Source organism: Saccopteryx leptura, chromosome 2 (assembly GCF_036850995.1).
Source record: "Saccopteryx leptura isolate mSacLep1 chromosome 2, mSacLep1_pri_phased_curated, whole genome shotgun sequence".
In the NCBI taxonomy this organism is placed as follows: Eukaryota; Metazoa; Chordata; class Mammalia; order Chiroptera; family Emballonuridae; genus Saccopteryx; species Saccopteryx leptura.
The window spans coordinates 284418565-284445487 of record NC_089504.1 but is presented as its reverse complement, the minus strand read 5'-3'; the positions used below and the strand labels follow the sequence as shown (position 1 = coordinate 284445487).

Here is a 26923-nt window from a genome sequence, read left to right as displayed (position 1 = left end):
CTGAGTGGGCAGAGAAAGGGGTCTTTGGAGATAGGTTTAGAGGGGTTTCCCGGGATAAGCTGATGCTGCCCATTGATCCCCTCCCCTGGTTGCAAGTCTCCTGGGGTCCCTTAGAGCTTAGGAGAAAGAGACAACGAAAATGTGCCTGGAGTGTGTGTGGGGAGAAGGAGAAAAAAAGTAGGACGAGGGGGACCTGACAGCTAGTACCTGTCTTAGGGTTTTGAGAAAATATCCATGTAGAAAATCAATGTAACCCTATTACATGACTCTGTTTCTTTTCTTTTCTTTTTTTTTTTTTTTAACTTTTTTTAAATTTTATTTATTCATTTTAGAGAGGAGAGAGACAGGGAGAGACAGGGAGAGAGAGAGAGAGAGAGAGAGAGAGACAGACAGACAGCGGGGAGGAGCTGGAAGCATCAACTCCCATATGTGCCTTGACCAGGCAAGCCCAGGGTTTCGAACCGGCGACCTCAGCATTTCCAGGTCGACGCTTTATCCACTGCGCCACCCCAGGTCAGGCTGTTTCTTTTCTTAACATTGATCACCACCTGGTTTTTATTTGCTTATTGCCTGTATCCCCCTTTTAAAATATAAGTTTAATTTAATTTACTTAAATTAAGTTTGATTAGTGAACTCTATCTCCAGTGCCAAAAGAGTGTTTGGCACCATAGTAGATGCTCAATCAGTATTTACAGAATGACTCAAGACACAAAATTAGCTTCACAGACTAGTGCTTTGAGTTTTTATAAATCAACCCAAAGTCTTTTTTTTTTTTGTAGCTCCCAAATAATCCCCCTTTTTTTTTTATTTTGAGGTAGACATGGATGGGGTGGAGTGCAACTTTAGTCTGGGTTTACTGAAGATGGGAGCACCAAGAGTAACCTAAGTGAGAATATTATTCTGATGAGATTGTCTAAGGAATAACATGGTTTCTGTTCCAGCTTTGGCAATTATCCTTCACAATTTCCTCATCTGTTATGTGGGGACAATTATAGTACTTTTATAGGGTTATTGTGAGGGGTAAATGAAAATAAATACATGTTAAGACATTAGGGCAGCACCTCTAGCTGCATCAATAAATGCAGCTATTTGGTTGTTACCATATTTGTGTTGGTAGTACTAATTACAAATTACTATATCATAAATCCACTTAAAGTTAATGTTGAGTCATGGTGAACCCTAATCTAACTAAATATTGCTTCAATTTGCTTTCCATAATTCACTTGAGAAGTCCACTGTGCCAATGACATCGTTCATTATTTTAATTTACTACCATTGAGAGGTTCCTAACTATGGCCTACAATCAACAGGGAGTAAATAAGAAGATTTCAGGGTTGAAACCAACTTATAAGTAGTGCTGTAAAAGATGGGAGAGCATGGATGATGATATCTTCTATTATTCTATAGCAGGGGGCGGGAACATTTTTGGCTGAGAGAGCCATGAACGCTACATATTTTAAAACGTAATTCCGTGAGAGCCATACAAGGACCTGTGTACTCTATGCATTATCCAATAAAAATTTGGTGTTGTCCCAGAGGACATCTGTGATTGGCTCCAACCACCCACAACCATGAACATGAGCGGTAGGAAATGAATGGATTGTAATACATGAGAATGTTTTATATTTTTAACGTTATTATTATTTTTTATTAAAGATTTGTCTGCGAGCCAGATGCAGCCATCTCACGAGCCATAGGTTCCCGACCCCTGTTCTATAGTCTTAGAGCCTAGCACAACACCCAGCACGTGACAGTGGGTTTGAGTAAGTGCATAATGAGCACATGTCGACCCCCTGAACAGCATTTCAGGCCATAGTCGCCTACAGCCTGCATACTCACAACCAGAAGCACGGGAGTGAGAATCCACCGGCCCTGCACGCACACAGCTGCAGGAAATCCGGGCTGAGTCGCACCGCAACCTCCGAACGGGGCTCTCACCCGGAAGTCAGCGCAGGACGCGCGTCCTCCCGGCCCGAACGTCTGGGGAAGGAAGCGCGGGGGCCCACGGGGGCGCAGCCTCTCCAGCGGGATGGAACGCGCGGACTCCGAGACCTGCCGGAGCGACATGCCAGGCTTCTTAGTGGCCCTTCAGAGTGAGAGCCGAGCAGACACGGCTTGGCCGAGGACGCGGGTGCAGGAGCAGGACTTAAGTCAGTGGGGCCTGACAGGTTAGTGGCCCCGGGCGAACTTTTCCCCGGCCCGCCAACCGGCCTCACTTCTCCCAGTCCGGGACCCTGCGCCCCAACGGTGCTAGGCGCCCCGAGTGGATCATCCTGTGGGCTGTTTAACTACGAACCACAGGGCCTCCTCTTTCCGCCCCCACGGTGGGGCTAGGCGGAGAGGAACCCAGGCCATTGCCCGCGCCTGCGCAGCGGGCGGGGCCGGTGGACGCAGCAGGCACGGGATTTCTAGTGCTGGGTTCTTGGTCCAGGGGAAGGGGAGCTTGGTGAAGCCTTGTCCTGAAGGAGAGACCATCCTCTGAAGAAGCGGAGGGCGTCCTGGGCGTGGTTTTACAGTTTTTGTGCGGTGGATTCGCAGCCCTAACCTGGGATCTCAATTGTAAAGTGAAACTATCAGGACTCAGCTCCCAGATCCAGGTTTCTTCGTTTACTGTGCACGCCGCAGTCCTTGGAGAATTACCCTTTGGTCCCCCTCTCACCACATGCTGTATTTTAAAATGTCTATTTTTTCATCTCCAAGTCTGGGTAGGATATAGGAGACAAAAACCTGGAACTCATCACCTTGTTCCTCCTTGGGTCCTGAGGTCATTAGGTGGTCTGCCCCTTCTCTCCACCTTTTCAGAGTTGATTTAATGTTTGTTTTCTTTGCAACATTCATGGTTTTTAGTTGTGGTAGCAAGAGGAATGGGGGGGGTGGGGGAGAATCTCCATCCTCCCGGAAGCCAATTTCACGTTTTAATCTTTTTTTGGTTAGTTGAATTTTCTAACCTACAGAATGGAGATAATACCTACTAGATGGAATTGTTATAAGTATTAAATGAGTTAACTTCTGTAAAGTGTTTATTACTCTCCCTAATATTTAGTAAGGGCTTAATAAAAATAACTTTTAAAAAAATGTTCTACAATTATTATATATGGCCTAGTTTTTTTTTAATGTAATGAGTTCAAACCAGAAAATTATCATATATTTTTGTTAATAGTTAAAGGTATCCTTGGAGTCTTCCCTCCCTGCAAGATGTGGCTGTTCTCTAAAATTGAATTTTCTTTCCCAGAGAGAGAAGAGAGGCAGCAGAAGCTCCATGTGGATTGCAGAAGTTTCCTGCTGTCTTTGCACTGTTAAACACCCTCTATGCAACATCATTTCAGTCTTAACAGCACTGTACTTCTATTGAAGCATAATTTAGTCTAGTCCTGTTCATTGTTTTTCCAGTTTAAATGGTTTCAGTTAAGCAAGCAGACACATGTATCCATGTGTTGTTGTTGCATCAGTAATGCCTCATTTCCTAGAATAAACACTGGCATGAGAGGCGGTGTAGAGGCCAACTCCTAAATTGACTTTCTCATCTGTCATGGGCATCCCATAACACTGACAGGCTGTTTTAGGGCTTTGAATGTAATGGTGACTAAGTCTGCTGAAAAAGTAGTGTGGAGTAATCAAATGTTTATCTATCCATAACTTCCCAGCAGAGGATATGGCCAGTAAGGCTGGGGGTATGGGGATTTAGGCCATATCCTTCAGTTGAAGTCTTAGAACATAGCCTGCGTGTGTGCTCAACTGTCTGCTCTTTGGACTTGCTTTATTTTTTATTTCCAGGGATTCACCTACGCTCTTATCAACTGGAGGGAGTCAACTGGCTAGCCCAGCGCTTCCATTGTCAGAATGGCTGCATCCTGGGAGATGAGATGGGCCTGGGTAAGACCTGCCAGGTATGTTACTGTGGAGTGACCACTGCTCACCTTCACTGAAATACTTTCTTACAACTCATTACTCTCTTCAACTGCTAGTATGTATGTTTATACAAGGTGATGAAATGCCTGAACCTTTATTTAGAGATCATGAATTTGGAGTTCACTTTTCTAGTCACTGGGACAGTTTTGAACTGTGTCACTACCCTTATCTTAGCCCTTGGCATGTAGAATTTCATTTACTGGGCAGAGTTTTTCTCTTATAAGCAAATATACCTGTCCCAGGGATCAAATTATTTCTGCTTTTTTAGCAATACTTGATCTAGTTAAGTTAGCTGGCTAATATTGATCTTCCTCAGTGAGTAGTAGGGCTACTTCCCATTTTTATGGCATGCAAGGGAAGTACAGAGGAAGTATCCTATGTTTTCCTAACCATAACCATGAGTGGCACTGTATGTTTTACAATGGTTGAAATTATAGAGCACTTATAGTTTGTATTTTATTAATCTAACACTGTCATTGTAATTTTCTATTTTATTCTATTCTTCACAATCATTATTTTTATTTGCTGCTTAATATTCCATCAAGAGAATTGACCATTATTTACTAAAGTGTCCTACAGATGAGGAACAGTGAGTTCCGCTCTTCTTGTGCTCTTTAACTTAAACTCAATGAGAACACCTTTGGGTATTTGCTTTCTTAGGATTTTGTATTATATCCTTAGAATAGATTTTCTCAGAATCAGTGCAGCATTTGGAAATGGGGACTTCTTAGGCGTTTTGTTTTATAAAAGAGATCTATTTTGTATGTATAGCACAGCAACCTTCTAAAGAAACTTTTCTTGCTCTGGCCGATTAGCTCAGTGGATAGAGTGTTGGCCCAGCGTATGGACATCCTAGGTTCGATATCTGGTCAGGGCACACAGGAGAAGCAACCATCTGCTTCTCTCCCCTTCCTACTCCCCCTACTCTCCCTCTTTCCCTCCCGCAGCCAGTGACATGATTGGTTTCAGTGTTGACAGGGGCACTGAGGATAGAGCTTGGTTGGTCGAATGGGCCAGCCTCAGGTGCTAAAAATTGCTTGGTTGATTCATCTGCCCCTGATGAGGGTTGCCAGGTGGATCCTGGTTGGGATGCATATGGGAAGCTGTCTCACTATCTCCCCTTCTTTCAGTTGAAAAACAACAACAAACAAAACTTTTCTAGTATATACAGCTAATCCTACAGTAGGCCTTTTAGGCTTTAGAGAGATTTTTTACTTTATACCCCTATTTAAGCTTATGGGGCATTATTATTGTTATTTTTTTCAGTTATATTGAAGCTTACATGATTTCACTCTAGAAATGGATGACTCTCCTAATGTGTACATTATTTTTTTGTAAACCAAATCTTCTGTAACAGTTTGTGTTTTCTACAAGGTTGTGGGAACTTTGTGGTTGTTTCTCATGTGGCAATGTGATCAAACTGTCTTTTTCTGTGTTTCAGACTATTGCTCTCTTCATTTACTTGGCAGGAAGATTAAATGATGAAGGACCATTTCTGATTCTTTGTCCCTTGTCTGTTTTGAACAACTGGAAAGAAGAGATGGAGAGGTATAGAGATGTAGCTGAAATTTTGGTTTTTGCATATGATTAAGTTTTTTTTTGAATGATGTATAAAATATGACAAAACAACATATTGTCCTATACAGTAAGCTTATTTCTTCCAGAAAACTGTGACCTGAGGTAATGTACCCTGCTCACAAAAATTTGGGGATTAGGGAACGTGCATATACTCCAGTACTTCTAACCTTTTGTATAGTGCATTTTACCAATGAAATAAAAGTTGGTTTTGCATCTCATTTGCATAATCAAACAACTTGGACTTGTCATTTGCTTTTTTTTTTTTTGCTACAGAGACAGAGAGAGGGACAGAGAGATACTTTTGTTTTTAGTGACAGAGACAGAGGACAGAGAGAGGGACCAATAGGAACAGATAGGGAGGAAGAGAGATGAGAAACATTAGTTCTTCATTGAGGCTCCTTAGTCTCCTTAGTTGTTCATTGATGGCTTTCTCATATTTGCCTTGACTGGGGACTGCAGGAGAGTGAGTGACCCCTTGCTCAAGCCAGTGACCTTGGGCTTTAAGTCAGTGACCTTTGTGCGCAACCGTGGGGTCATGTCTATGATTTCTTGCTCAAGCCAGTGACCCTGCCCTCAAACCGGTAACCTCAGGGTTTCGAACCTGGGTCCTCCACATCCCAGTCCAACACTATTCACGTGCCACTGCCTGGTCAGGCTCGTTTGCTTTTCTGATGTTCTTGTTTAATAAAAAGAAATGCTTCTTTTTTTAAATCACTTCATATTCATTTTGAAATATCCCCTAATTTTTGTGAACAGTATATATAAAGACTGAGGATCTGATAGGGGGATGTCCAATGAGTGATATTACTCTTTGGCAATTTGAAGGTCAGTTCTCATTTTTAGTACATTTTGTTCTCCCATCCGAGTACTAACCAGGCCCGACCCTGCTTAGCTTTCGAGATCACACGAGATTGGGCGCATTCAGGCTGGTATGGCTGTAGACACCTTACATTTTGTTGAACTAAAGTAGAAACCATCTTTTTCACAGTGACAAGGAAAAAATAGTTTTATTTTTAGAGTTAGCACAGGCCCCTTTTTCTAGATGTTCATCTGATCCATCCGCAGTCACATAGGGGCTTACTTGTTAGTCTAGATAGGATTGCAAAGTCCCAAGGCTCTTTCTGATTGCTAGGCATCCTGAGTCTGGCACATCTGCAGTCTTTTCGTGAAATGCAGTTTTCCAGGTGCCCATGCCCTTTCCCATGGCTTCATATTTGTGTTCTTCTACCTCTTTTCTTGGTTTCAGATTTGCTCCAGGGCTTTCCTATGTAACATATACAGGTGATAAAGAGGAGAGAACCCATTTACAGCAAGACCTGAGACAGAAGCCACATTTTCATGTGTTGCTAACTACCTATGAGGTATGCATCTGTTTCTATACAGCAAGAACTCTTAACCTGGGACCTTAGAAATAGGAGAATCCACTGGAATTATATTTAGTGTGCTTTGAGAGCACACATTTTTCTGGGAAGTCTACTTTAGTCAGATTCTCTTTGGGGCTGTACCAAAGGTTATGAAGGACCATGTCTCCCTCTTTCCTAGTAGATCAAAGGGGAAGGCTCCGCAGGGTGGTGGCACTTGAGCTGCATCTTGGTTAATTCATAGGAGGCAGACAGGTAGGTAGGGGAAGGGGTTTTGTGGGCTGAGGCATTGTCTGTGTTAATGGAGTTTGGAAATGGAGGACACTTAGTTCTTTTAAGTCCTTGTTCTTCATGCTAAGACTGGGTCACTGTAAGCAGGGCTTACTCCTACCTCCCTTTTGCTTGTATGTAAGATAATGCTACTTAGAAATTATGTGCATAACTTTATTTAGTGAATGAATAAGACTTAGCTAAACCTTGTAGTTTAGGAGTGTTAGCTAGAAACTAGATTATTAATATCAGAGTTTATGATGCATTTTTTTTTACATTTCAGATTTGTTTAAAAGATGCATCGTTTCTAAAATCGTGAGTATGTTGCACTTCTACAGAAATTGCGTTGAATGTATCATGAGACCATGTCTTTCCTTCACCTTTTAGTACTTTGCTTCTTTCCTGGTATGTCTTCCATGAGCCTTATTTACAGAGAGGGTACATGGTGGGAGTCCTACAATCTAGTCCCCTTCTCATTAGCTGCATGTCCTTGTATTAGTTACTTAATCTCCATGTGTAAAATAGGGATAATGAAATCCTTACCTTGGATGGCTGTTGTGAGGCTTAAATGAAATCAGCTGTGCATGGTAGGTGGTTAACGGATATTAGAGTCTTTAAATTACAACTTGCACAGACACCTTCAGGACTGCTGTCTGAAGATTTTACTATAATATAGGAAGTGACTGATTTGAGCCTTTTTCTGGAAATATAGTAGCAACAAAACTAACTTTTTTAGTAGACTTCTAATTTAATTAGCTTATAGGTTTCATATGAGCTCATAAAGGACGGGGAAACTTAGATTTAACTCTTGGTATCACCTGATAATAGGGATGACATGTTGCAGTATATGGTCAAGATAACAGTTATAATGTATACTAAACAGAGCTAGACTTTAAGTGAATGAGGAAAGAAGATAAGCTGACAGAGTTTCATTCCCCATTGTATGTATCGTTATGACAGGGTTGGGAGAGGATTTGCATCTTTAATATTCAGAAAGTTTTGTTTTTATATATTTTCAATATTTTAAATGTTACTTCTCATTCAGGTTCTTTTGAGTTGAATTTTTTTTCCATCTTATTTTTAAATACGAAAGGCTCAGTCATAGATTTCTTGAATGCCATCCAGTATTTTGTTTTACTTTTCATTTAAGTGAACGTATGATCTTATTTTTCTTTAGAAGAGGAAATGCTTTTCCTCTCTTTTTTTTCCCTTCTTTTCCAAATGAGATGAGGGGAGATAGACTCCCGTATACATCCTGACCAGGATCAACCTGGCAATCCCTGTCTGGGGCTGATTCTCTGCCCATCTGGGGCCATGCTCGCAACTGAGCTGTTTTTAGCGCCTGAGGCAGAGGTTCCATGAAGCCATCATTAGCACCTGGGGCTGATGTGCTCAAACCAATTGAGCCATGGCTGTGGGAGAGGAAGAGAGAAAGAGAGTGAGAGAAGGGAGAGGGAGAGGGGTGAAGAAGCAGATGGTCACTTCTCCTGTGTGCGCTGACTGGGAATCGATCCTGGGACATCCACATGCTGGGCTGACATTCTACCACTGAGCCAACCGGCCAGGGCTCCTCTCTTTTTCTAAAATTAATATCCAACTTAATATTTGTTGAAGATCTCTCTTCTGGAAAGACACTGTGTGGGAGTTATCAGCAATACCAGGAAGGTAAACCATGAGTACCCTAAAAGGACTTAAGAGGGATAAGAGTATATGGGAAGTCTCAAACAATGAGAAGATTGGGTCATAAGTGTTATTAGGTACTTTATATGAATTATCCTATTTAGTCTTCATGAAAACTGTAGTAAGTGGGTGTTAATCCATGTCATAGCTGAGGAGAGGAAGAGATTAGGTAACCCTTCCCACTAGTAAATTGCAAAGTGGACATCCAAACCCAGCATTAGTGCTGTGAAGTTTCTTTGTAAGAGAGCTTCTCAAAGGACCTACATGCACAGGAGATTCACACTGTTCAGGTTATCTGTCTTGAATTCATTCCAGGTGAATTTATGAAATAACAAAGGGATCATTTATTATGTTGACTCATAGGATGAATCCCCAAAATACAGATATACTATTTTTTTGACATATAGGGGTGGACAGTAGGCTTACAGTTGTGAGTATATGAAAAAAAAAATATATATATATATTTAATTTTGAATTATTTTTTGCGGAAGGGAACAACTTCCAATGAGTGTTTGAAACTTTTTGAGAAATTTTTGTTGTAATCTACTGTGGTCTGGCAACCAATGACTTCCATTTTAATAAATCCAATGGATGTATCTTCCCAGACATCTGTAACATTTGGTCCTATTCACCACTTTCTCATTTTAAAACCATACTTTTTTTTTGAGTTATTGTGACACCATTGTCTCTTGACTTTTCTTAGTCTGAATCTCAGCTCTGCCTTATAATATCTTTATGATGTTGACCAAGTCACCAATTTTTCTGCACTTTAGTCTCCTTGGTAAAATGAGCGCAATAATATCTACTCACCATATTCCTTTAGATCAGTGATGTTCAAACTTTTTACACTTGGGGACCAGTGAAAGTAGGAGAATTATTTCAGGGCCTGTTAAGGCAGAAATCACCTGGAGCATAAGCAAATTTGACCAAGATCATTGGATCTTTAGTTGTTATACAACGTCAAGGTGGTTAACTCTTTTGCGCACCAGGAGGAAATTTCTGGACTGCTCTGTGAACCAGCTGTTGAAAAACGCTGTTTTAGATTAAATAACATATATAAAGATCCAAGCTCAGTGTCTGGCACACAGTAGGTGAACATAATTGTTTTCTTTTGCTCTCTGTCTTTGGGTCCTTCCCTTCTGCCTTCAGTGGCATAGGTCTCTCCTATCTTGGAAAAAAATTCCTTTAATTTTAGTACATTAGCTGACTATAGTCTTATGTACATGGTAACAGATAAAAAGGCTATTGAGTGTGTTTCTAATAGAATGGGATTAATATTTGTCTTCTCAACAGTAGTCACAGTTTTGTAATAAGACTTTTGTATGTGAGATATGTATTTTAGCTACACAAAACTGAAAACTTGGATTTTTTTTCTCCCAGCTTCCATTGGAGTGTTCTTGTTGTGGATGAAGCTCACAGGTTGAAAAACTTAAGCTCCTTGCTGCATAAGACACTTTCAGAGGTAAATTTACAGGACAGTTTTAGTTTTTATAAAATTCCTCTGTCTTTTTTTTTTTTTTTTGAGAGTGAGAGAGAAGAAACCTTGTTGTCCCACTTAGTTGTGCCATTGATTGCTTCTCATATGTGCCCTGACTGGGGCCCAAGCTGGTGACCTTGGGATTGAGACAGCATCCTTAGGCCAGAGCATTGTGACCCTAGGATTGAACTGGCTACCTTGAGGCTCTAGGAAGATGCTCTATCCACTGTGCCACTGGCCAGAACTTATATAACTCCCTTTTTAAAACTATTAGTTTAGGCCTGTATAGAGTCAATTAAGTTGAAACATTTTTCAGTCATATTTCTGAAGAGCTGAATGAATGTTTTGTGGGTGACAGCAGTGATAGTTAGTATAGCCTGACTTCTTTTTCATCTTGTCTTTTACACAGGAGGTGACATTTACTAAAATCTGTATTTCCAGTGAATAAGTCTCTACCCCAATAAAATACATTGTATTTTTGGAAGTGTTTCAACTCTCTCTTAAAGGGATAATTTATTTTAAAGAGAGTTTTATTGTAATTCTTCTGTCTGCAATAGCAGATATATCTGATATAGTGAACCCCTCCCACCATTTACTTGTTTAAAAAATTTGACAGTTCACATAGAGTCACAAAGAGACTGATTTCATGCCCTTGAATATCATCAGTCTTTGATTTCTTTGTCATATATTTGAGTATGACACTCTTGGTCTCATTTCCTTCTCTTGCTCTCTGGCATCATTCTGGCAAAGTGGATGATAAAAGTCATTGTAGCCCGAGGTTTGCCATGTGTTCTGAGGGGCCAGGGGATGAACAGCTTGTGTATATAAGGTGCCTGTCTCCCTCACCAAGTAAAGGCTCTTTTATTCATGATACCACATGTGTGAATTTCTGTGACCATCATTAAAGTTTGGTCTCTGTCCTTTAATCGGTTAATAAATGTAGAGGTCATTTGGAGAAGTCTTAGATCTGGATTTTATATTTACTGGCTAAAAGTTACAGTTTATAGCATTTTAGAGCCGATATGGCCACTGTCTCTTATTAGTCCAGTTTCAAAGATTGCTATCCCTGGTGAGTCCCTGTTTGCTCTATAGTCCTTTGCTTTCTTTTTAGGGCTTTGTTAACAGTGTCTCTTCTCCAAGAGGTTTACATATGCTGGTACCTAACCTTGTAAGAAACTGCTTCACAAACTACTGAGTTAGTTTACAAATTTACAAGGGGAGAAGAGAAGCAGGTATAGTAAAAGAACCCTGTGTTTGGAGTGAAGAAACTTAAGTTCTATGGCTGGCCTCAGAGCCTTTTCTTGTTAGGAAACCCAAGGCTTAGAAGGATTAAATGGGGAAATTGTTCTGTGTCATCTGAGCATTCTTTTTAGGTGAGATTTAAATTGCAGACAACCTGTTTATCTCTCTCTCTCCCTCCCTTCCTTCCTCTCTCTAAAATAAAAATAAAAAGATAAATATAAAATAAAAAAGTCCTGGCTGGATACCTTGATTGGTAAGAGCATGGTCTTGATATGCAAAGGCTGTGAGTTCAATCCCCAGTCAGGGCATATACAGGAACAGACTGATGTTTCTATCTGTCTGTCCCATCCTGTTTTTCTCTGAAATCAGTAAATAAATTTAAAATACATACATACATACTGGTACATAAATTACAGACAACCAGTTGGTTGGAAAAAATACATTTGCTGGTTGGGCAGAGAGGTGGGGAGAAGGTTACTTCCCTTTCTCCCTTTTAATATTGTTTTTAGCTTGTTTATAAAAATTGGAAGCAACCTAAATGTGAAAAATGTGAATTGGTTTTACAGTTTATGCTTTCACATACTACATTTACAAAGTAAGGCTCCCATGAAAAATTATGTAGAAGGATATTTAGTAACATGAAAAATATTTGTAAAATATATTGCACAAAAAAGTTTACAAAACATTATACACGAAGTGATTGTCTCTCAATTTTTTTAACCCAGTTACAAGTTTTTATGCCAAAACAGACACTCCTTTGAATAAAAATGTTAGCTCATGTGATAGTGTAAGTTGATGGTAGTGACCAACAGCCTTGCTTATCTTTGTGAACTCATATTCTTTGGTCCTCTCATCTTTTTCGCTTGAACAGATACTGCAAAAATGTGGTTAGGTTATTGGAAACTTATTTTTGACCATTTTCTATACTTGAAATACTATGAAAGCTGCCCCCAAAGCAGATCAGGCATGGACACTGATTAGACATTTAAAAAAAAACAAAAAAAAAGAAATTACCAAAACAAAGCATATTCAAGTCAGTTTGAATTGATTGTGTTATTTCATCTATTATGACAATTACAATATCTTTTTTTTTTTTTTTTTTTTTTTTTTTTTTTCTGAAGTTGGAAATGGGGAGGCAGTCAGACTCCCGCATGCGCCCGACCGGGATCCACCTGGCACGCCCACCAGGGGGCGATGCTCTGCCCATCTGGGGCGTCGCTCTGTTGCAACCAGGGCCAGTTTAGCGCCTGAGGCAGAGACCATAGAGCCATCCCCAGTGCCCAGGCCATCTTTGCTCCAATGGAGCCTTGGCTGTGGGAGGGGAAGAGAGAGACAGAGAGGAAGGAGAGGGGGAGGGGTGGAGAAGCAGATGGGTGCTTCTCCTGTGTGCCCTGGCCGGGAATCGAACCCGGGACTTCCGCACGCCAGGCCGATGCTCTACCACTGAGCCAACTGGCCAGGGCAATAACAGTATCTTTATATGACTTTTTCCCAAATCAGAATACACAAAGACAAGATGAAAGTAAAACTCCCCAAATATTCTACTCTGTATATAGTGTTAAGATTTGGTATACATACTACCATGTCCTTTGGTATGCATATATGCACCTAAACATATATTTGCATGTGTATTTTTGAAATCAAAATAGATTATTTTAAATGCAAAAATACAGTATATATTCACACCATTGTATTTTGGTATTTAAAATAACATACATACACAGAATATAGTTTTCTCATTTTGCTATACTATTTAATTCAAATGGTATAAATTCTTATTAATGTTAGGTCAGAGGTTTTTTTGCTTGATCTAATATCTATTACTGTTTTTCCTAACCTTTTACTTCATTAGTCACTTATTCTTGGTGTTGTCATCTGTTGCTCAAAATAAATAGAAATAAATAAATAATTTCTTTGAAAGAAATAATTTCTTTGCATTTTAAGCTGTATATGGCCCTATGCCTAGAAATGTCCAGCAATCTTGCTGTGTTACATGTGATGCTCTCAAGTTTTACAAAAGGACATTCTTTTAGTATAGATTTTTATTGATGCTTGTAGTGGTGGGGCCTGCTGCTATAACTTTGGGCTTCCCAAACTGTATGAGTATATGCTACGAACCTCTAATGCCTCAGTAGACTTCCCCATGTAGGTGGTAATGTAGCTTGAATTCCCATATAATGAATAATGACCATATTGAATACTCATGTAGTACTTCAGAGTTCACAAAGTAGTTTTACTTTTCTATCCTTATAATGGTATCTCCATAACAGGATTTTTAACTTTATTTCTTTATGTATTTGAGTTCTCAGTAGTCTTCAATGTCCTGTTGACTGGAACTCCCATCCAGAACAGCCTCCAAGAGCTCTACTCCCTCCTGAGTTTTGTGGAACCTGATCTCTTTTCCAAGGAGCAGGTGGAAGATTTTGTTCAGCGTTACCAGGATATTGAGAAAAATTCTGAGTCAGGCAAGTGCCCTTCTGACAAATTGTTTCCAAGAGGTATGGGTCCAGAAACTGCCCTAGTGCAAAAAGGTAGTGGTTGTAGTTAGAAAAGAAAGAATAACCAGAGGATACCTTCCAGGAAGATAAGGAGCTATGCAAAAATTAGATGATGGTAGATTTCTCATGCTGTTCCCAGTTGTCTGCTATTTATGACTCTTATTTGTAACATGATTCTATAATAGGGCTCCTTTGGGTCATTTTTGGAAGAAATAGAAAGCTTCTGCTGATTTTCAGACTTTATTTTTTTTCTAACATGTAATTTCTGTAGGGACTTTGTTAACGTTCTTTACTTCCTTAGGCAGAAAAGTATGTGTGTGCTATATAGCCCCAAATTACTTCCACAGCACTGGTGCTTTCTTTTTTTTTTTATTTTTTTATTTTTCTGAAGCTGGAAACGGGGAGAGACAGTCAGACAGACTCCCGCATGCGCCCTACCGGGATCCACCCGGCACGCCCACCAGGGGCGACGCTCTGCCCACCAGGGGGCGATGCTCTGCCCCTCCAGGGCGTCGCTCTGCCGCGACCATAGCCACTCTAGTGCCTGGGGCAGAGGCCAAGGAGCCATCCCCAGCGCCTGGGCCATCTTTGCTCCAATGGAGCCTTGGCTGCGAGAGGGGAAGAGAGAGACAGAGAGGAAGGAGGTGGGGGGTGGAGAAGCAAATGGGCGCTTCTCCTATGTGCCCTGGCCGGGAATCGAACCCGGGTCCCCCGCACACCAGGCCAACGCTCTACCGCTGAGCCATCCGGCCAGGGCCTGGTGCTTTCTTTTTTAACACTGCACCAAAAACCAAGTCTGGGTTGGATGGGTGGTGAAAGTGAAGGAGAGCAGCCTTCCTCGTTCATATAGCTGCCAGTTGTAGGCTTCTTCCTCTTGCATCTTTGCACCTCTGCCTCATAGAGTTATCTATCTATTCCTATAGTATCATCTCAGGCTGATTATTCAAAACAAATGGTACACATCCTACTAGCAAGTAAGAATGTACTCAGTAAGTATATGTTGAAAGGCTTCTCACACAAAAATCCCCACCCTCAGGTTGAAGATTCTCTGGGGAACTTGCTCTGATTGCTCACATGTTTAGGATTGCCAGATAAAATATATGACATCTAGTGAAATAATATGTGGGACATATTTGTATTAAAAGTTATTTGTTGTATATCTGAAATTCAAATTTAACTGGGCTCTTGTATTTTTATTTGCTGTAGGTGGTAACTGTTCATGTAGTGTAATTCTAATTTTGGTTAGCTTTTCAAGTTTACCACTTGCGGGAGGAACAAGGGAGTTGAAGTCAGAAGAACTAATTTAAATGCTAGCAACAGTAGCATCTAATTATGTGGCTTTGGATAAGATGCTTAATTTTTCTGAGCCTCACTTAGCTCTAACATTGGGGACAATATTACTTGCCATACATTTCTAAAATATACTAATCCCTGAGATTGTTGGTAAGAATCAAGTTCTCTGAGTGTTCCTAGTTCTTGAGTTAAGAACTATGTAGTAGTGATTTCAGAAGGAGTTGGAAAAAACCCAGTGAAGGAAGAAACATTGAAAAATTACCATATTGGCCTAGAATGCAGAATTAGCATGAAAATGAGAAACAGATTGCTATATGTTCTCTAATAGTTGGTCTTACTTCTATCCCACACTTCTTGTGTCTGTGTGTGTATTTTGAGAGAGAAACAGGAACATAGAGTTGCTCCCATGTAGGCCCTAACCAGGGAATTGAACCAGCAATCTTTGTGCTCTGGGACTGAGCTATCTGGCCAGGGCTTAATTTTTGTTGATTTTTAGAGAGATGGAGAGAGGAAAAGAGAGTAAGGGAGGGGGGGGGGAGGGAAGAATTTGTTATTCCACGCAGTTGTGTATTTTTTGGTTGCTTTCCATGTGTGCCCTGACTGGGAGTCGAACCCGTAGTCGATCCCTTGTTGTTTTGGGATGATGTTCTTAACCAGCTGAGCTAACTGGCCAGGGCTGTTTTGTTTTGTTCTGTTTTTTTTTACACAGCAAGTGAACTACACAGACTCTTGCAGCCATTTCTGCTGAGGCGAATGAAAGCTGAGGTAGCTACGGAACTTCCCAAGAAGACAGAAGTAGTGATATACCATGGCATGTCAGCATTACAGAAAAAATACTACAAGGCCATTTTGATGAAAGACCTAGGTAATCAGAGGGCACTTGTCTGTTTGGAAACTAAATGAAAATGTGATCTTCATGCAGGGAAATATTTTGTAATGACACTCGCTTTGTATTCTGAATATATTTAGGTTAGATGCAGTGAAACTGGCTGAGTATCTTTAATATAACTCAGACTTTATTGTGTGTTGCAGTTGTGAAATCCTCTCCCTTATTTTTCATATTACCTATAGTTAAACAAATATTTCTAAGTGTGCTAGTCATGCCTTTTATTTTCCCACCCTGTAAGATAACTTAACATTTCAAAACATTTCTCTTGAGTCAAATTCACTGGGACGAATTGGGAGTGAAAGGGAGAGATAGGAATGGAACAATCAATTTGTGTGTGTGTGTGTGTGTGTGTGTGTGTGTGTGTATGCGTGTGTGTATGTATGTATGTGTGTGTGTCCGTGTCCCTTGTCTTCACCAGAGCAGCAGTTAAAAGAAAGAGATTTAGAATTTACAAAAAAGTAACAAAGTACTACTGAGTTTAATTTATATATAGTTAGTGTCCTTTATAAAACTAAGTGATGGTTAAAGAAGCTTCATGGATGTGCTGTTAATTCTTAATACAATTCAGTGAAATTTGGGAGATTAATAGAGGTTTGAAAGATATGTTATTACAAGAAGATTATGGAAACCCTGAGGGTTTGTTCTTTTTTGTTCAGCTGTCCATCTCTCTTTCTCTCTTTAAAAATTTCAGATGCATTTGAAAATGAGATGGCAAAGAAAGTTAAACTTCAGAATGTATTGTCCCAGCTTCGAAAGTGTGTGGCTCACCCGTATTTGTTTGATGGTAAGGCAGTCCCCTTTTCTCACTTTACTTTCTGTTAACATTTCTGTGGCCAACGTGATAGCAAAACTTTTCAAAACAATTGCCTATATTTACTGTCTATTTCCCCCCATTTTATTAATATTTTTATGTTACTATTATTGATGTAATATGTTGATCATATTCAGATTTTTCAGTTGTCCTCTCTAATATCCCTTATGTATTTATTTTTCTTTTTTCTTTTTAAATTCAAGGTCCAGTCATCAGTCCTGCTTGCATTTGTCATGTCTCTTTTCCTATAAGTTAGAAACATCTCTCTCCTTTTTTGTGTTTCATAAAATTGACAATTTTAAAGAATCAGGCTATTTGTTTTAGGGGATGTCTTATATCTGCTCCATTTTTATATAATAAGATGTCCCTTTGTCTTAAACCCACTCAGCCTTTCATCACTATCATTCTTAGTTCACCAGTGATCTCCATGTTGCCCAGCCAGTGGTTTTCAGTTCACATTTTAATTGTCTCAAAACCTCTGAGACAGTTGACCACTTCTTTCTTGTTTTTCACTTGGCTCTCACCTATGTTGTCTCCTTAGCTTCCTTTTTTGCTTCCCTTTCATTTTATGGATGTCTGTAAATTCCAAGTGCTGCTTTCACTGCAGTCTATACATTCTGTTATGTAATGTTTTTATTTTCATTTAAACTGTTTTTTTAAAAATTCACTCTGATTGGTAGCCTTTTTGGGACAGATCCAGGACTTCTATGGCTTTGGGGGCTCTTAGTATGGATAGGAACAATGTGGAAAGTTTGCTGCAGTCATTTTAAGGGAATTTTGCCACCTAGTACTATGAATTGTTTTAAAATGTTAATCATCTTAATTAGTTGCATATCAGAACTTTTTTTTTTTTCCAGGGAGGGGGGTGTTGGGAACGTCCATTTTGCAAAAAGCCCTCCAGGTTAATCTGACTGCCATCCCCCACCTTGAGAATTACTAATTTATATATCTAAACTTATTTCTTGATTGTTTTCTAGAGTGAAAGCCTTGAGATTTTAATATTACGTCTCTGGTTTCTAATATCTCCCTGTGTCTCGGTTTCCTAGAGTAGGTTTGTTCCTGGGATAAACATTTATTAGGCATATTGGGTGTGCCAGGCTCTGTGATTGCTGTTAAGCAGCACTGAGGTTACCATGCAGACAGACAATAATGAGTTGCCTCAACGAGTGACGAAACTTAGACCCCTTATTAATTAGAAGGAGCTGGACCTCTTGCTGTAGCCTAGCCCTGGGCTTCTCTATTCACAGAGCCTGGCCTGACTGGAGACACACTATTGAGAGTGGGTTCTTTCTTTTTCAGGTGTGGAACCAGAGCCTTTTGAAATTGGAGACCATCTGATTGAGGCCAGTGGGAAACTTCACCTATTGGATAAGCTGCTGGCATACCTGTATTCTAGGTAGGTGGTAGGCTCATATTTTCTTCTCTGAGCTGTATAGTCAGCAAGTCGCTGATTTATTGAGACTAATTCCAGTTTTTCTTTTTTGAGACCCTGTACAGGCTCTACCTGTGCAACTGTTCCTCTCACCCATTTCTTTATCCAACCTCATCCCCCCCCAAAATCAGTTTTTCCTTTCCTGAATTATTACAGCACTTAGGATCCTAATCCAGCGCTTGGCTATACACTGCCTTAATCTTCTATCTGGTTAATTGCTGCAATTAACCAAATGACTCCAGTTGTATTTTTAGTTCCACAGGGACAGAGATAACTGAAAGGTTGAAGCTGGGGTGGCTGGTCCACTGGGGAAGGGGAAAGCCTATTTATCAGTCTCCTTTGGCAACTGGTAGGTTGGTATAAACCCCCAACTAGGTCAGACCTGGAGAGAACTCCAGTGGACTGCCTTATCCCGAATGAGATAGCTGACAGGCTAGATCCCTTCCCGGGTCTGTGGGTGGGCACCAGGGAGAGCCTAAGAAAACACAAGACTGGTATGTTCTAAAACAGTGGTTCTCAACCTGTGGGTCGCGACCCCGGCGGGGGTCGAACGACCAAAACACAGGGGTTGCCTAAAGCCATCGGAAAATACGTATTTATTATACAATACATTTTTAAATAAAATATGTATTTCCGATGGCTTTAGGTGACCCCTGTGTTTTGGTCGTTCGACCCCTGCCGGGGTCGTGACCCACAGGTTGAGAACCGCTGTTCTAGAAGGATTCTTTATTTAATATGCCATGGTGCAAGCATACCGAGATGACCAGAGCCATGTCAGCCACAGGGAGGGTTGGAGTAGGATTTTCATAGTTTAGTCAGGGGTCTTGGAAAAAGCAGCTGACATTGTTGCCTCTAAAGGTACAAGGTAATATTATTTCGTATGTGGATTGGAGAATCGCCACAGTTTTTTCAAATTGTTTATCTCCTGGCTCAACTGTCTAAAGGAGGCCTGTGCTAGTTCAAAAGGTCCTGGGCTGACCTGACTGTCCTGGACTTCAAGCCAGCCAGTCCCCCCTCCTTCCATGGGTTTACAGTATCTCTGGGCCTGTAGCCTGGCTTTTACAAACAACTATTGTGATTCAAACTCCCCTAATTGTCAGGACCCTTCCCATTGTAAGCTTTCCCTGACATTTCTGCAAAGATAAATTTTTTGCTACATTTCAAAGGAAGCCATTAAGTGAGAGAATAGCAAGCCAATTAACTACAGCCTTACAGTGGGGGCTCTGGATTTAAAGGCACCCTGAACCCAAACCTTATAATAACATCAAGCATTTCTTTTTTAATTGCCTGCTGGTAATAGTAAGGACTTGGTAAATATTCACTTTTGTTAACCTGTGTGATGTTTTAGTTTTAACTCAGGGAGAACTTGGAAGGAGGCCTTATTTCAGAGACATCAGTTGGGCATGGAAGACCAGCTTACTTCTGGAGCCTCTTAAAAGTTCAGCTATGTGTTCAGTATCCTGGTCTCCAGCCTGTACCTGATCCTAGAGGGACAGAGTAGTCTAGAGAAGTCCCAGTTTTCAAAGAATTTCAAAGTCCCTTGGAACAACTGCCCCAAGTGGGCCTAAATCAACCTAAAACTGCAGATTTGGCAAAAGCACCCAACGTTAGGAATATGCATGTCAAATAAAGCATGTCTTACTATATTTTATTACTATACATCTATTCTAAGTGTGTTCGAGTTGAAGAAGGACCCATAAATGTCTTCTCTCCAACCATTTTATTTCACAGGTGATAAAACAGAACCAAAGAGGTTGTGTGACTTGTCCCTATTCATAAGTTTTCTAATGTATCATATGGGATAGCACCTGCCCCCTGCTTCTTTAAAGTACTGCTTCAAAGACTTTTGACCTAGCAAAGCTGTAGAAGAGAGAATTGTGACCTTACACCACCAAGTAGAGAATAGCTGTAGATGGATGACCACAAGCTCTTTAGGATTTTTGGATTTGTGTGTTTGTGTGTAGGCATTTGAATTTTGCATTTTACTCTTCACATATTTTTATTTTCTTTTAAAATAAAAGTGTATATTTATTTCCATTTGTTAAATTGATATTATAGAAAAAGGCATCTTGGTTTTCCTAGGGCTTCATATACTCCCTGGTGCACGGACACATGCTCCTGGGAATATCCCCACTCTAGTTGGAGAACTGCTCTGAAGTTTACAAGTGTATTTGGATCTATGTCCTTACATAAGACATTTAGCATTTCTAAGGAAGTTACTGTAAATGATTATGACATTTATTTTACTTATAAACTTGTATTCTTTGGTAAGTTTCACTTGAAACTTTATTTTTTTCCCCAGGGGCCATCGAGTTTTACTTTTCTCCCAAATGACTCAGATGTTGGATATTCTTCAAGATTACATGGATTATAGAGGTGACATCCCTTGGCCATTATATTACTCAAGCCTTTTTTATATTTAACAAACCTTTAGGTCCATGAAGAGTACTCCAGGGCAGTGGTCCCCAACCCCTGGGCTATGGACTGGTACCGGTCCGTGGGCCATTTGTTACCAATCCACAGAGAAAGAACAAATAACTTACATTATTTCCATTTCATTTATATATATTTAAGTCTGAACGATGTTTTATTTTTAAAAAATGACCAGATTCCCTCTGTTATATCCGTCTAAGACGCACTCTTGACGCTTATCTCGGTCACGTGATACATTTATCCGTCCCACCCTAAAGGCCGGTCTGTGAAAATATTTTCTGACATTAAACCGGTCCATGGCCCAAAAAAGGTTGGGGACCACTGCTCTAAGGTATGTTATAGAGCAGCAGTTCTCAACCTGTGGGTCGCAACCCTGGCAGGGGTCGAATGACCAAAACACGGGTCGCCTAAAGCCATCGGAAATACATATTTTATTTAAAAATGTATTGAATAATAAATATGTATTTTCCGATGGCTTTAGGTGACCCCTGTGTTTTGGTCGTTTGACCCCCGCCAGGGTCGCGACCCACAGGTTGAGAACCGCTGTTATAGAGAAAAGCAGTATAAGAACATTACTCAGAACCAAAGGAAGATTTTGAAAGTAAGAGAAGTGTGTGATGCAAGGATTGACAGCATCATGGAAACATGAGGGCTGAAATAAACATATATTCCCATTTGTGATGTGCTTTAAAAATATGGGTACTGAAAAAATATGTGTAGCAGAAATGTTGAGAATTTTTGAAAATGTATGATAAACAGTTTCAGAGAAAGGAACTATCAGTGTCCTGCAGCATTCAACTCAACAGTTAAGTACAGGCAGTCTCTGGGTTATGAATGAAATAGGTTTGTAGGTTTGTTCTTTTATTATTATTATTATTATTATTATTATTATTATTTTTGATTCAGTGAACAGAGGGGAGGCAGAGACAGACTCCCGTGTGTGCCTCAACCAGGATCCACCCAGCAAGCCTACTAAAGGGTGATGCTCTGCCCATCTGGGGCGTTGCTCTGTTGTTCAGCTACCAAGCCCTTCTTAGTGCCTGAGGCGGAGCCATGGAGCCATCCTCAGCGTCTTGGCCATCTTGCTCCAATTGAGCCATGGCTGCAGGAGGGAAAGAGAGAAGGGGGGGGATGGGTGGAGAAGCAGATGGTCGCTTCTCCTGAGTGCTCTGACCAGGAATAGAACCTGGAACATCCATACTCCAGGCTGATTCTCTACCAGTGAGCCAACCTGCTATTGATTTGTTCTTAAATTGAATTTGTATGTAAGTTAGAACAGGTACATTTACCTATTAAATGGAGTTTGGATGTTTGTCTTAACATAGTATTTATTTTTACCTTTCTGTGCATATATATACTTAAACATTTTCAGACCTATAGAACCTATCTTGTTTTTAACCTGAGGACTGCCTGTACATGTTCATGATTAGTAGAAAAAATGAATACTGAAATTAGAGATCCAACAGTAAAAATGTAAAGGAAAATTTTTTTTCTGTATAGACAACAAAGAATGCAAGTTGTTATCTGGGATTATTTAATATATAATAAAATTTATGTGGGATGATGGGAAAAGGCTGTAATAGTGGTTGCTCTTGAGATCAGTGGTGAAGAAGTAGCAGCTCCAGACTTTCCCATTTAAAGAAATGAACTTGAGACTCTGTTCAAGATGGCAGCATAGTTAAATGTGGTCCTTGAATCCTCCTACCACCACATCAAAATTACAAATAAACTACACAACAGCCATCATTCAGAACTGCCTGAGATCTAGCTGAATGGAAGTTTACAAATAGGGATAAAGAAGAAGCCATGTCGAGACAGATAGAAGGGGCGGATACACGGAACAGGCTGGTCCAACATCCATGTGTGGCGGTTTAAAATTGGGAGAGATATCTCTGCTGTGGAAGTTTCCCCTGAGGAGCAAGGGTTCCCACCCCATACCATACATCCCAGTCCAGGGTTCCAGAGCCAGGAAGAGAAGTCTCCATAACTTCTGGCTGAAAAAGCGAACAGGGATTGTGGCTGAGGAAATGACAGCTGGAGTCCTCTTAAAGGGCCTGTGCATGGAGTTATTTGGACTCATACCCTCTGAGCTCTGGCATGGGCAGCAGCTGAAAAGAACCAGGGGCATATGGGGAGGAACTGAATTATCTGGCATCAGAGCTGGGGGGTGGGATAGCTTTTTTTCCAAATAAAAGTGCGGGCAGAGGCAATTGTTCCTTTTCTAAGATGCCACCCAACACATCCAGCAGGTGGGCATCATATTTGAGTCTTCATCAACCTGGCTCACACTATTCATCTAACCCTGATGATGCCCTGATAACCTGCCAAACCCAACTTGCAGGCCCGCCCAGGTCGTTTGCAGTGACTTTTCCATATAAATGGTCTTGCTTATGCTTCGGACTTTCCTAAAATCTCTCAAACAAGTAGCCTCTGGCCTCTGCATACCCTGTACCTCTTGCTAAGTGGCCACAGGCCCAAAACTAGTGGCAGCAGCTTAGCTTCTCTTGGGTACCTCCAAGTGTGACACTAGTACCAGCCATCTGTAGATTGCTCTGAAGCTTATACCAGGTGGCGCCAGGCAGGGCACAGACAGTGGTTGACCTTTCTCCTTCTAGGGGGCCCAAGAGCCAGTATACTGTTGAGTAGCTTTAGACCATGTTAGATTACAACTGTACCACCTCCACGAGTGACACTATCAAGAGGCAGACTTATTGAGCACCAAAGCCCCACTGAAGCAGGTCCTGCTCTCTATGGTCAACTTCTGCACTGCAGCTAGTCCACTATAGTCACAGCTGGTCCTTATAGCCAGTCAGCCTGGGGAGTCAATCCCTTCCAGTGACCCCAAAAGCAATCAAGACTCAGCTACAACAGGACAGTGCCCACAGCCCACACAGGCTATACCTGGAGAGTTCAGCTTGGGTGAATGGGTGGGGGGCTGTGCCACTAGGTCCTACAGCAGTGTTTTTCAACTGCCGGTCTACTAGAAAATTCGTGCCAGTTTGCAAAAGAGTTACCATTGTGACATTGTCCGAAGATTATAGACCCAATGATTATAGACTCCTATAGTCTTCATACTTCATCAGGGTAGTTAACTTTCATGGACCGGCATGAAACTGCTTGTGGACCAGTGGTTGAAAAACACTGTCCTAAGGACGCCTACTACAGAAGGCCCCTCTGCCAAGTTTGAGAGATGTAACAGCTCTACCTAATATATAGAAGCAAACATGGGGAAGCAGCTGAAATGCAAAGACAAAGGAACAGGTCTCAAAAAAAAGGAACAGGAAAAATCTTCATAAAAATAAATGAAAAGGAGGAAAGCAAACTATCAAATACAGAGTTCAGACAATGGTTAGAAGGAACTTAGTGAGAACTTAAACAACATGAAAAAGGACATAAAAACTGTAAAAAAGAACCAGTCAGAAATGAAGGATACACTAACTGAAATCAATAATTTACAGGCAGTCAACAGTAGAGTGAATGAAGCTGAGAATCAAAACCAGTGATTTGGAATATAAGGAAGCAAAAAGCACCCAGTGAGGACAGCAGAAAAAAAAAAGAATCCCACCAAAATGGGTGGGACAAGATGGCGATGGAGTAGGCAGACGGAACAACTTCCGCCTCCCAGAACCAAAGTGGATTACAACTTAATTTTCAGAACCATCATCTGGAAAAACCAAGTTTGGACTAAACTAAGAGAAGCTTCAACCAAGGAACACCGAAGAAGCCACATTGAGACTGGTAGGAAACACGGAGAGGGCTGCACAGCTCCCCAGAGCGAACGGCAGCCAGGAGAGACTTGCATGGTGGTAAGTGAGTTTATTGGAGAGGGGAAGGTCCTGAACCCCAGGAACAAAGCCCCAGCCTGCAGCCCCAGAGCCTAGAACAGTATTTAGCTGTGAAACAAGTCAGGATACAGTTTGTGAGAAAGAGACAGATTTCTCAGACCCAGGATTCTTCTTAAAGGGACCTGAGAACAAAACAGTTATCAAAAAACTCCCCCCAAAAGAAAAGTCCTGGGCCTGATGGCTTCACAAGTGAATTCTACCAAATATTCAAAGAAGAACTAACTCCTATCCTTCTCAAACTATTTCAAAAAATTCAAGAGGAAGACTTCCAAGCTCCTTTTATGAGGCGAGCATAATTCTGATTCCAAAACCAGGCAACGACAACACAAAGAAAGAAAATTATAGGCCAATATTCCTGATGAATTTAGATGCTAAAATCCTCAACAAAATATTAGCAAACCAGATCCAGCAATATATGAAAAAAATCATACAGCATGATCAAGTGGGATTTATTTTGGGGAGGCAAGGCTGATATAATATTCGCAAATCAATCAATGTGATTCATCACATAAACAAAAGGAAGGAGAAAAACTACATGATAATTTCAATAGATGCAGAAGAATCATTTGATAAATCCAGCACCCGTTCATGATCAAAACTCTCAACAAAATGGGAATACAAGGAACATACCTCAACATGATAAAGGCCATCTATGACAAACCCACAACCAACATCATACTCAATGGGCAAAAATTAAAAGCAATCTCCTTAAGATAGGAACAAGGCAGGAGTGCCCCCTTTCACCACTCTTATTCAACACAGTTCTGGAAGTCCTAGCCGCAGCAATCATACAAGAAAAAGAAATAAAAGGTATCCAAATTGTAAAAGAAGAAGTAAAACTATCATTATTTGCAGATGATATGATATTGTATATAGAAAACCCTAAAGTCTCAGTCAAAAAACCAGTAGACCGGATAAATCAGCAAGATGGCAGGATATAAAATTAATACTCAGAAATCAGAGGCATTTTTATACACTAACAATGAACTGTCAGAGAAATTAAGGGAGCAATTCCCTTCACCTTTGCAACCAAAAAAATAAAAATACCTAGGAATAAATTTAACCAAGGAGATTAAAGACTTGTACTTGGAAAACTATAAAACATTGATAAAAGAAATCGGGGAAGATACAAACAAGTGGAAGCATATACCATGCTCATGGCTAGGAAGAATAAACATCATTAAAATGCCTATATTACCCAAAGCAGTTTATAACTTCAATACAATACCAATTAAAATACCAATGACATACTTCAAAGATATAAAACTCATATTCCAAAAATTTATATGGAACCAAAAGAGAACACAAATAGCCTCAGCAATCTTGAAAAGGAAGAATAAAGTGGGAAGTATCACACTTCTGGATATCAAGTTATACTACAAGGCCATTGTACTCAAAACAGCCTGGTACTGGCATAAGAACAGGCATATAGATCAATGGAACAGAACAGAGAACCCAGAAATAAACCCACACCTTTATGGACAACTGATATTTGACAAAGGAATTAAGAGCGTACAATGGAGTAAAGGCAGCCTCTTCAACAAATAGTGTTGGGAAAATTGGACAGCTACCTGCAAAAAAATGAAACTAGACCACCAATTTACACCAGTCATAAAAATAAACTCAAAATGGATAAAAGACTTAAATGTAGGCTGTGAAACCATAAGCATCTTAGAAGAAAACATAGGCAGTAAGCTCTCTGACATCTCTTGCAGCAATATATTTGCCGATTTATCTCCACAGGCAAGTGAAATAAAAGACAGGATAAACAAATGGGACTATATCAAACTAAAAAGCTTTTGCGCAGCTAAAGACAATAAGAACAGAATAAAAAGACAAACTACACAATGGGAGAACGTATTTGACAATACGTCTGATAAGGGGTTGATAACCAAAATTTATAATGAACGTGTAAAACTGAACACCAGGAAGACAAACAATTCAATCAAAAAATGGGCAAAAGAAATGAATAGACAGTTCTCCAAAGAGGACATACAGATGGCCAATAGGCATATGAAAAAATGCTCAACATCACTAATCATTAGAGAAATGGAAATTAAAACCACAATGAGATATCACTTCACACGAGTCAGAATGGTGCTCATCAACAAAACAACGCAAAATAATTTTATGTGAGGATGTGGAGAAAAGGGAACCCTCCTGCACTGCTGGTGGAAATGTAGACTGGTGCAGCCACTGTGGAAA

The 26923-nt window shown here is 40.4% G+C and overlaps 1 protein-coding gene across 2 annotated transcripts in view; it reads left to right on the top strand.

The window, feature by feature from the left end:
• The first annotated feature begins 1674 nt into the window (after positions 1-1674).
• Positions 1675-26923, top strand: part of CHD1L (chromodomain helicase DNA binding protein 1 like) — a 69898-nt gene continuing 44649 nt past the window's right edge. Inside the window, exons 1-11 of one of the 2 annotated variants that reach the window (XM_066362110.1) lie at positions 1675-2168; positions 3775-3887; positions 5351-5457; positions 6734-6848; positions 7402-7433; positions 10179-10260; positions 13820-13982; positions 16018-16173; positions 16889-16981; positions 18308-18404; positions 20743-20816. In XM_066362110.1, coding sequence (XP_066218207.1) covers positions 2030-2168; positions 3775-3887; positions 5351-5457; positions 6734-6848; positions 7402-7433; positions 10179-10260; positions 13820-13982; positions 16018-16173; positions 16889-16981; positions 18308-18404; positions 20743-20816 — 1171 coding nt within the window. In that variant the 5' untranslated portion in view covers positions 1675-2029. Of the gene's footprint in view, positions 2169-3774; positions 3888-5350; positions 5458-6733; positions 6849-7401; positions 7434-10178; positions 10261-13819; positions 13983-16017; positions 16174-16888; positions 16982-18307; positions 18405-20742; positions 20817-26923 lie in introns of those variants that run through there. The other variant, XM_066362111.1, reaches the window with a different exon arrangement.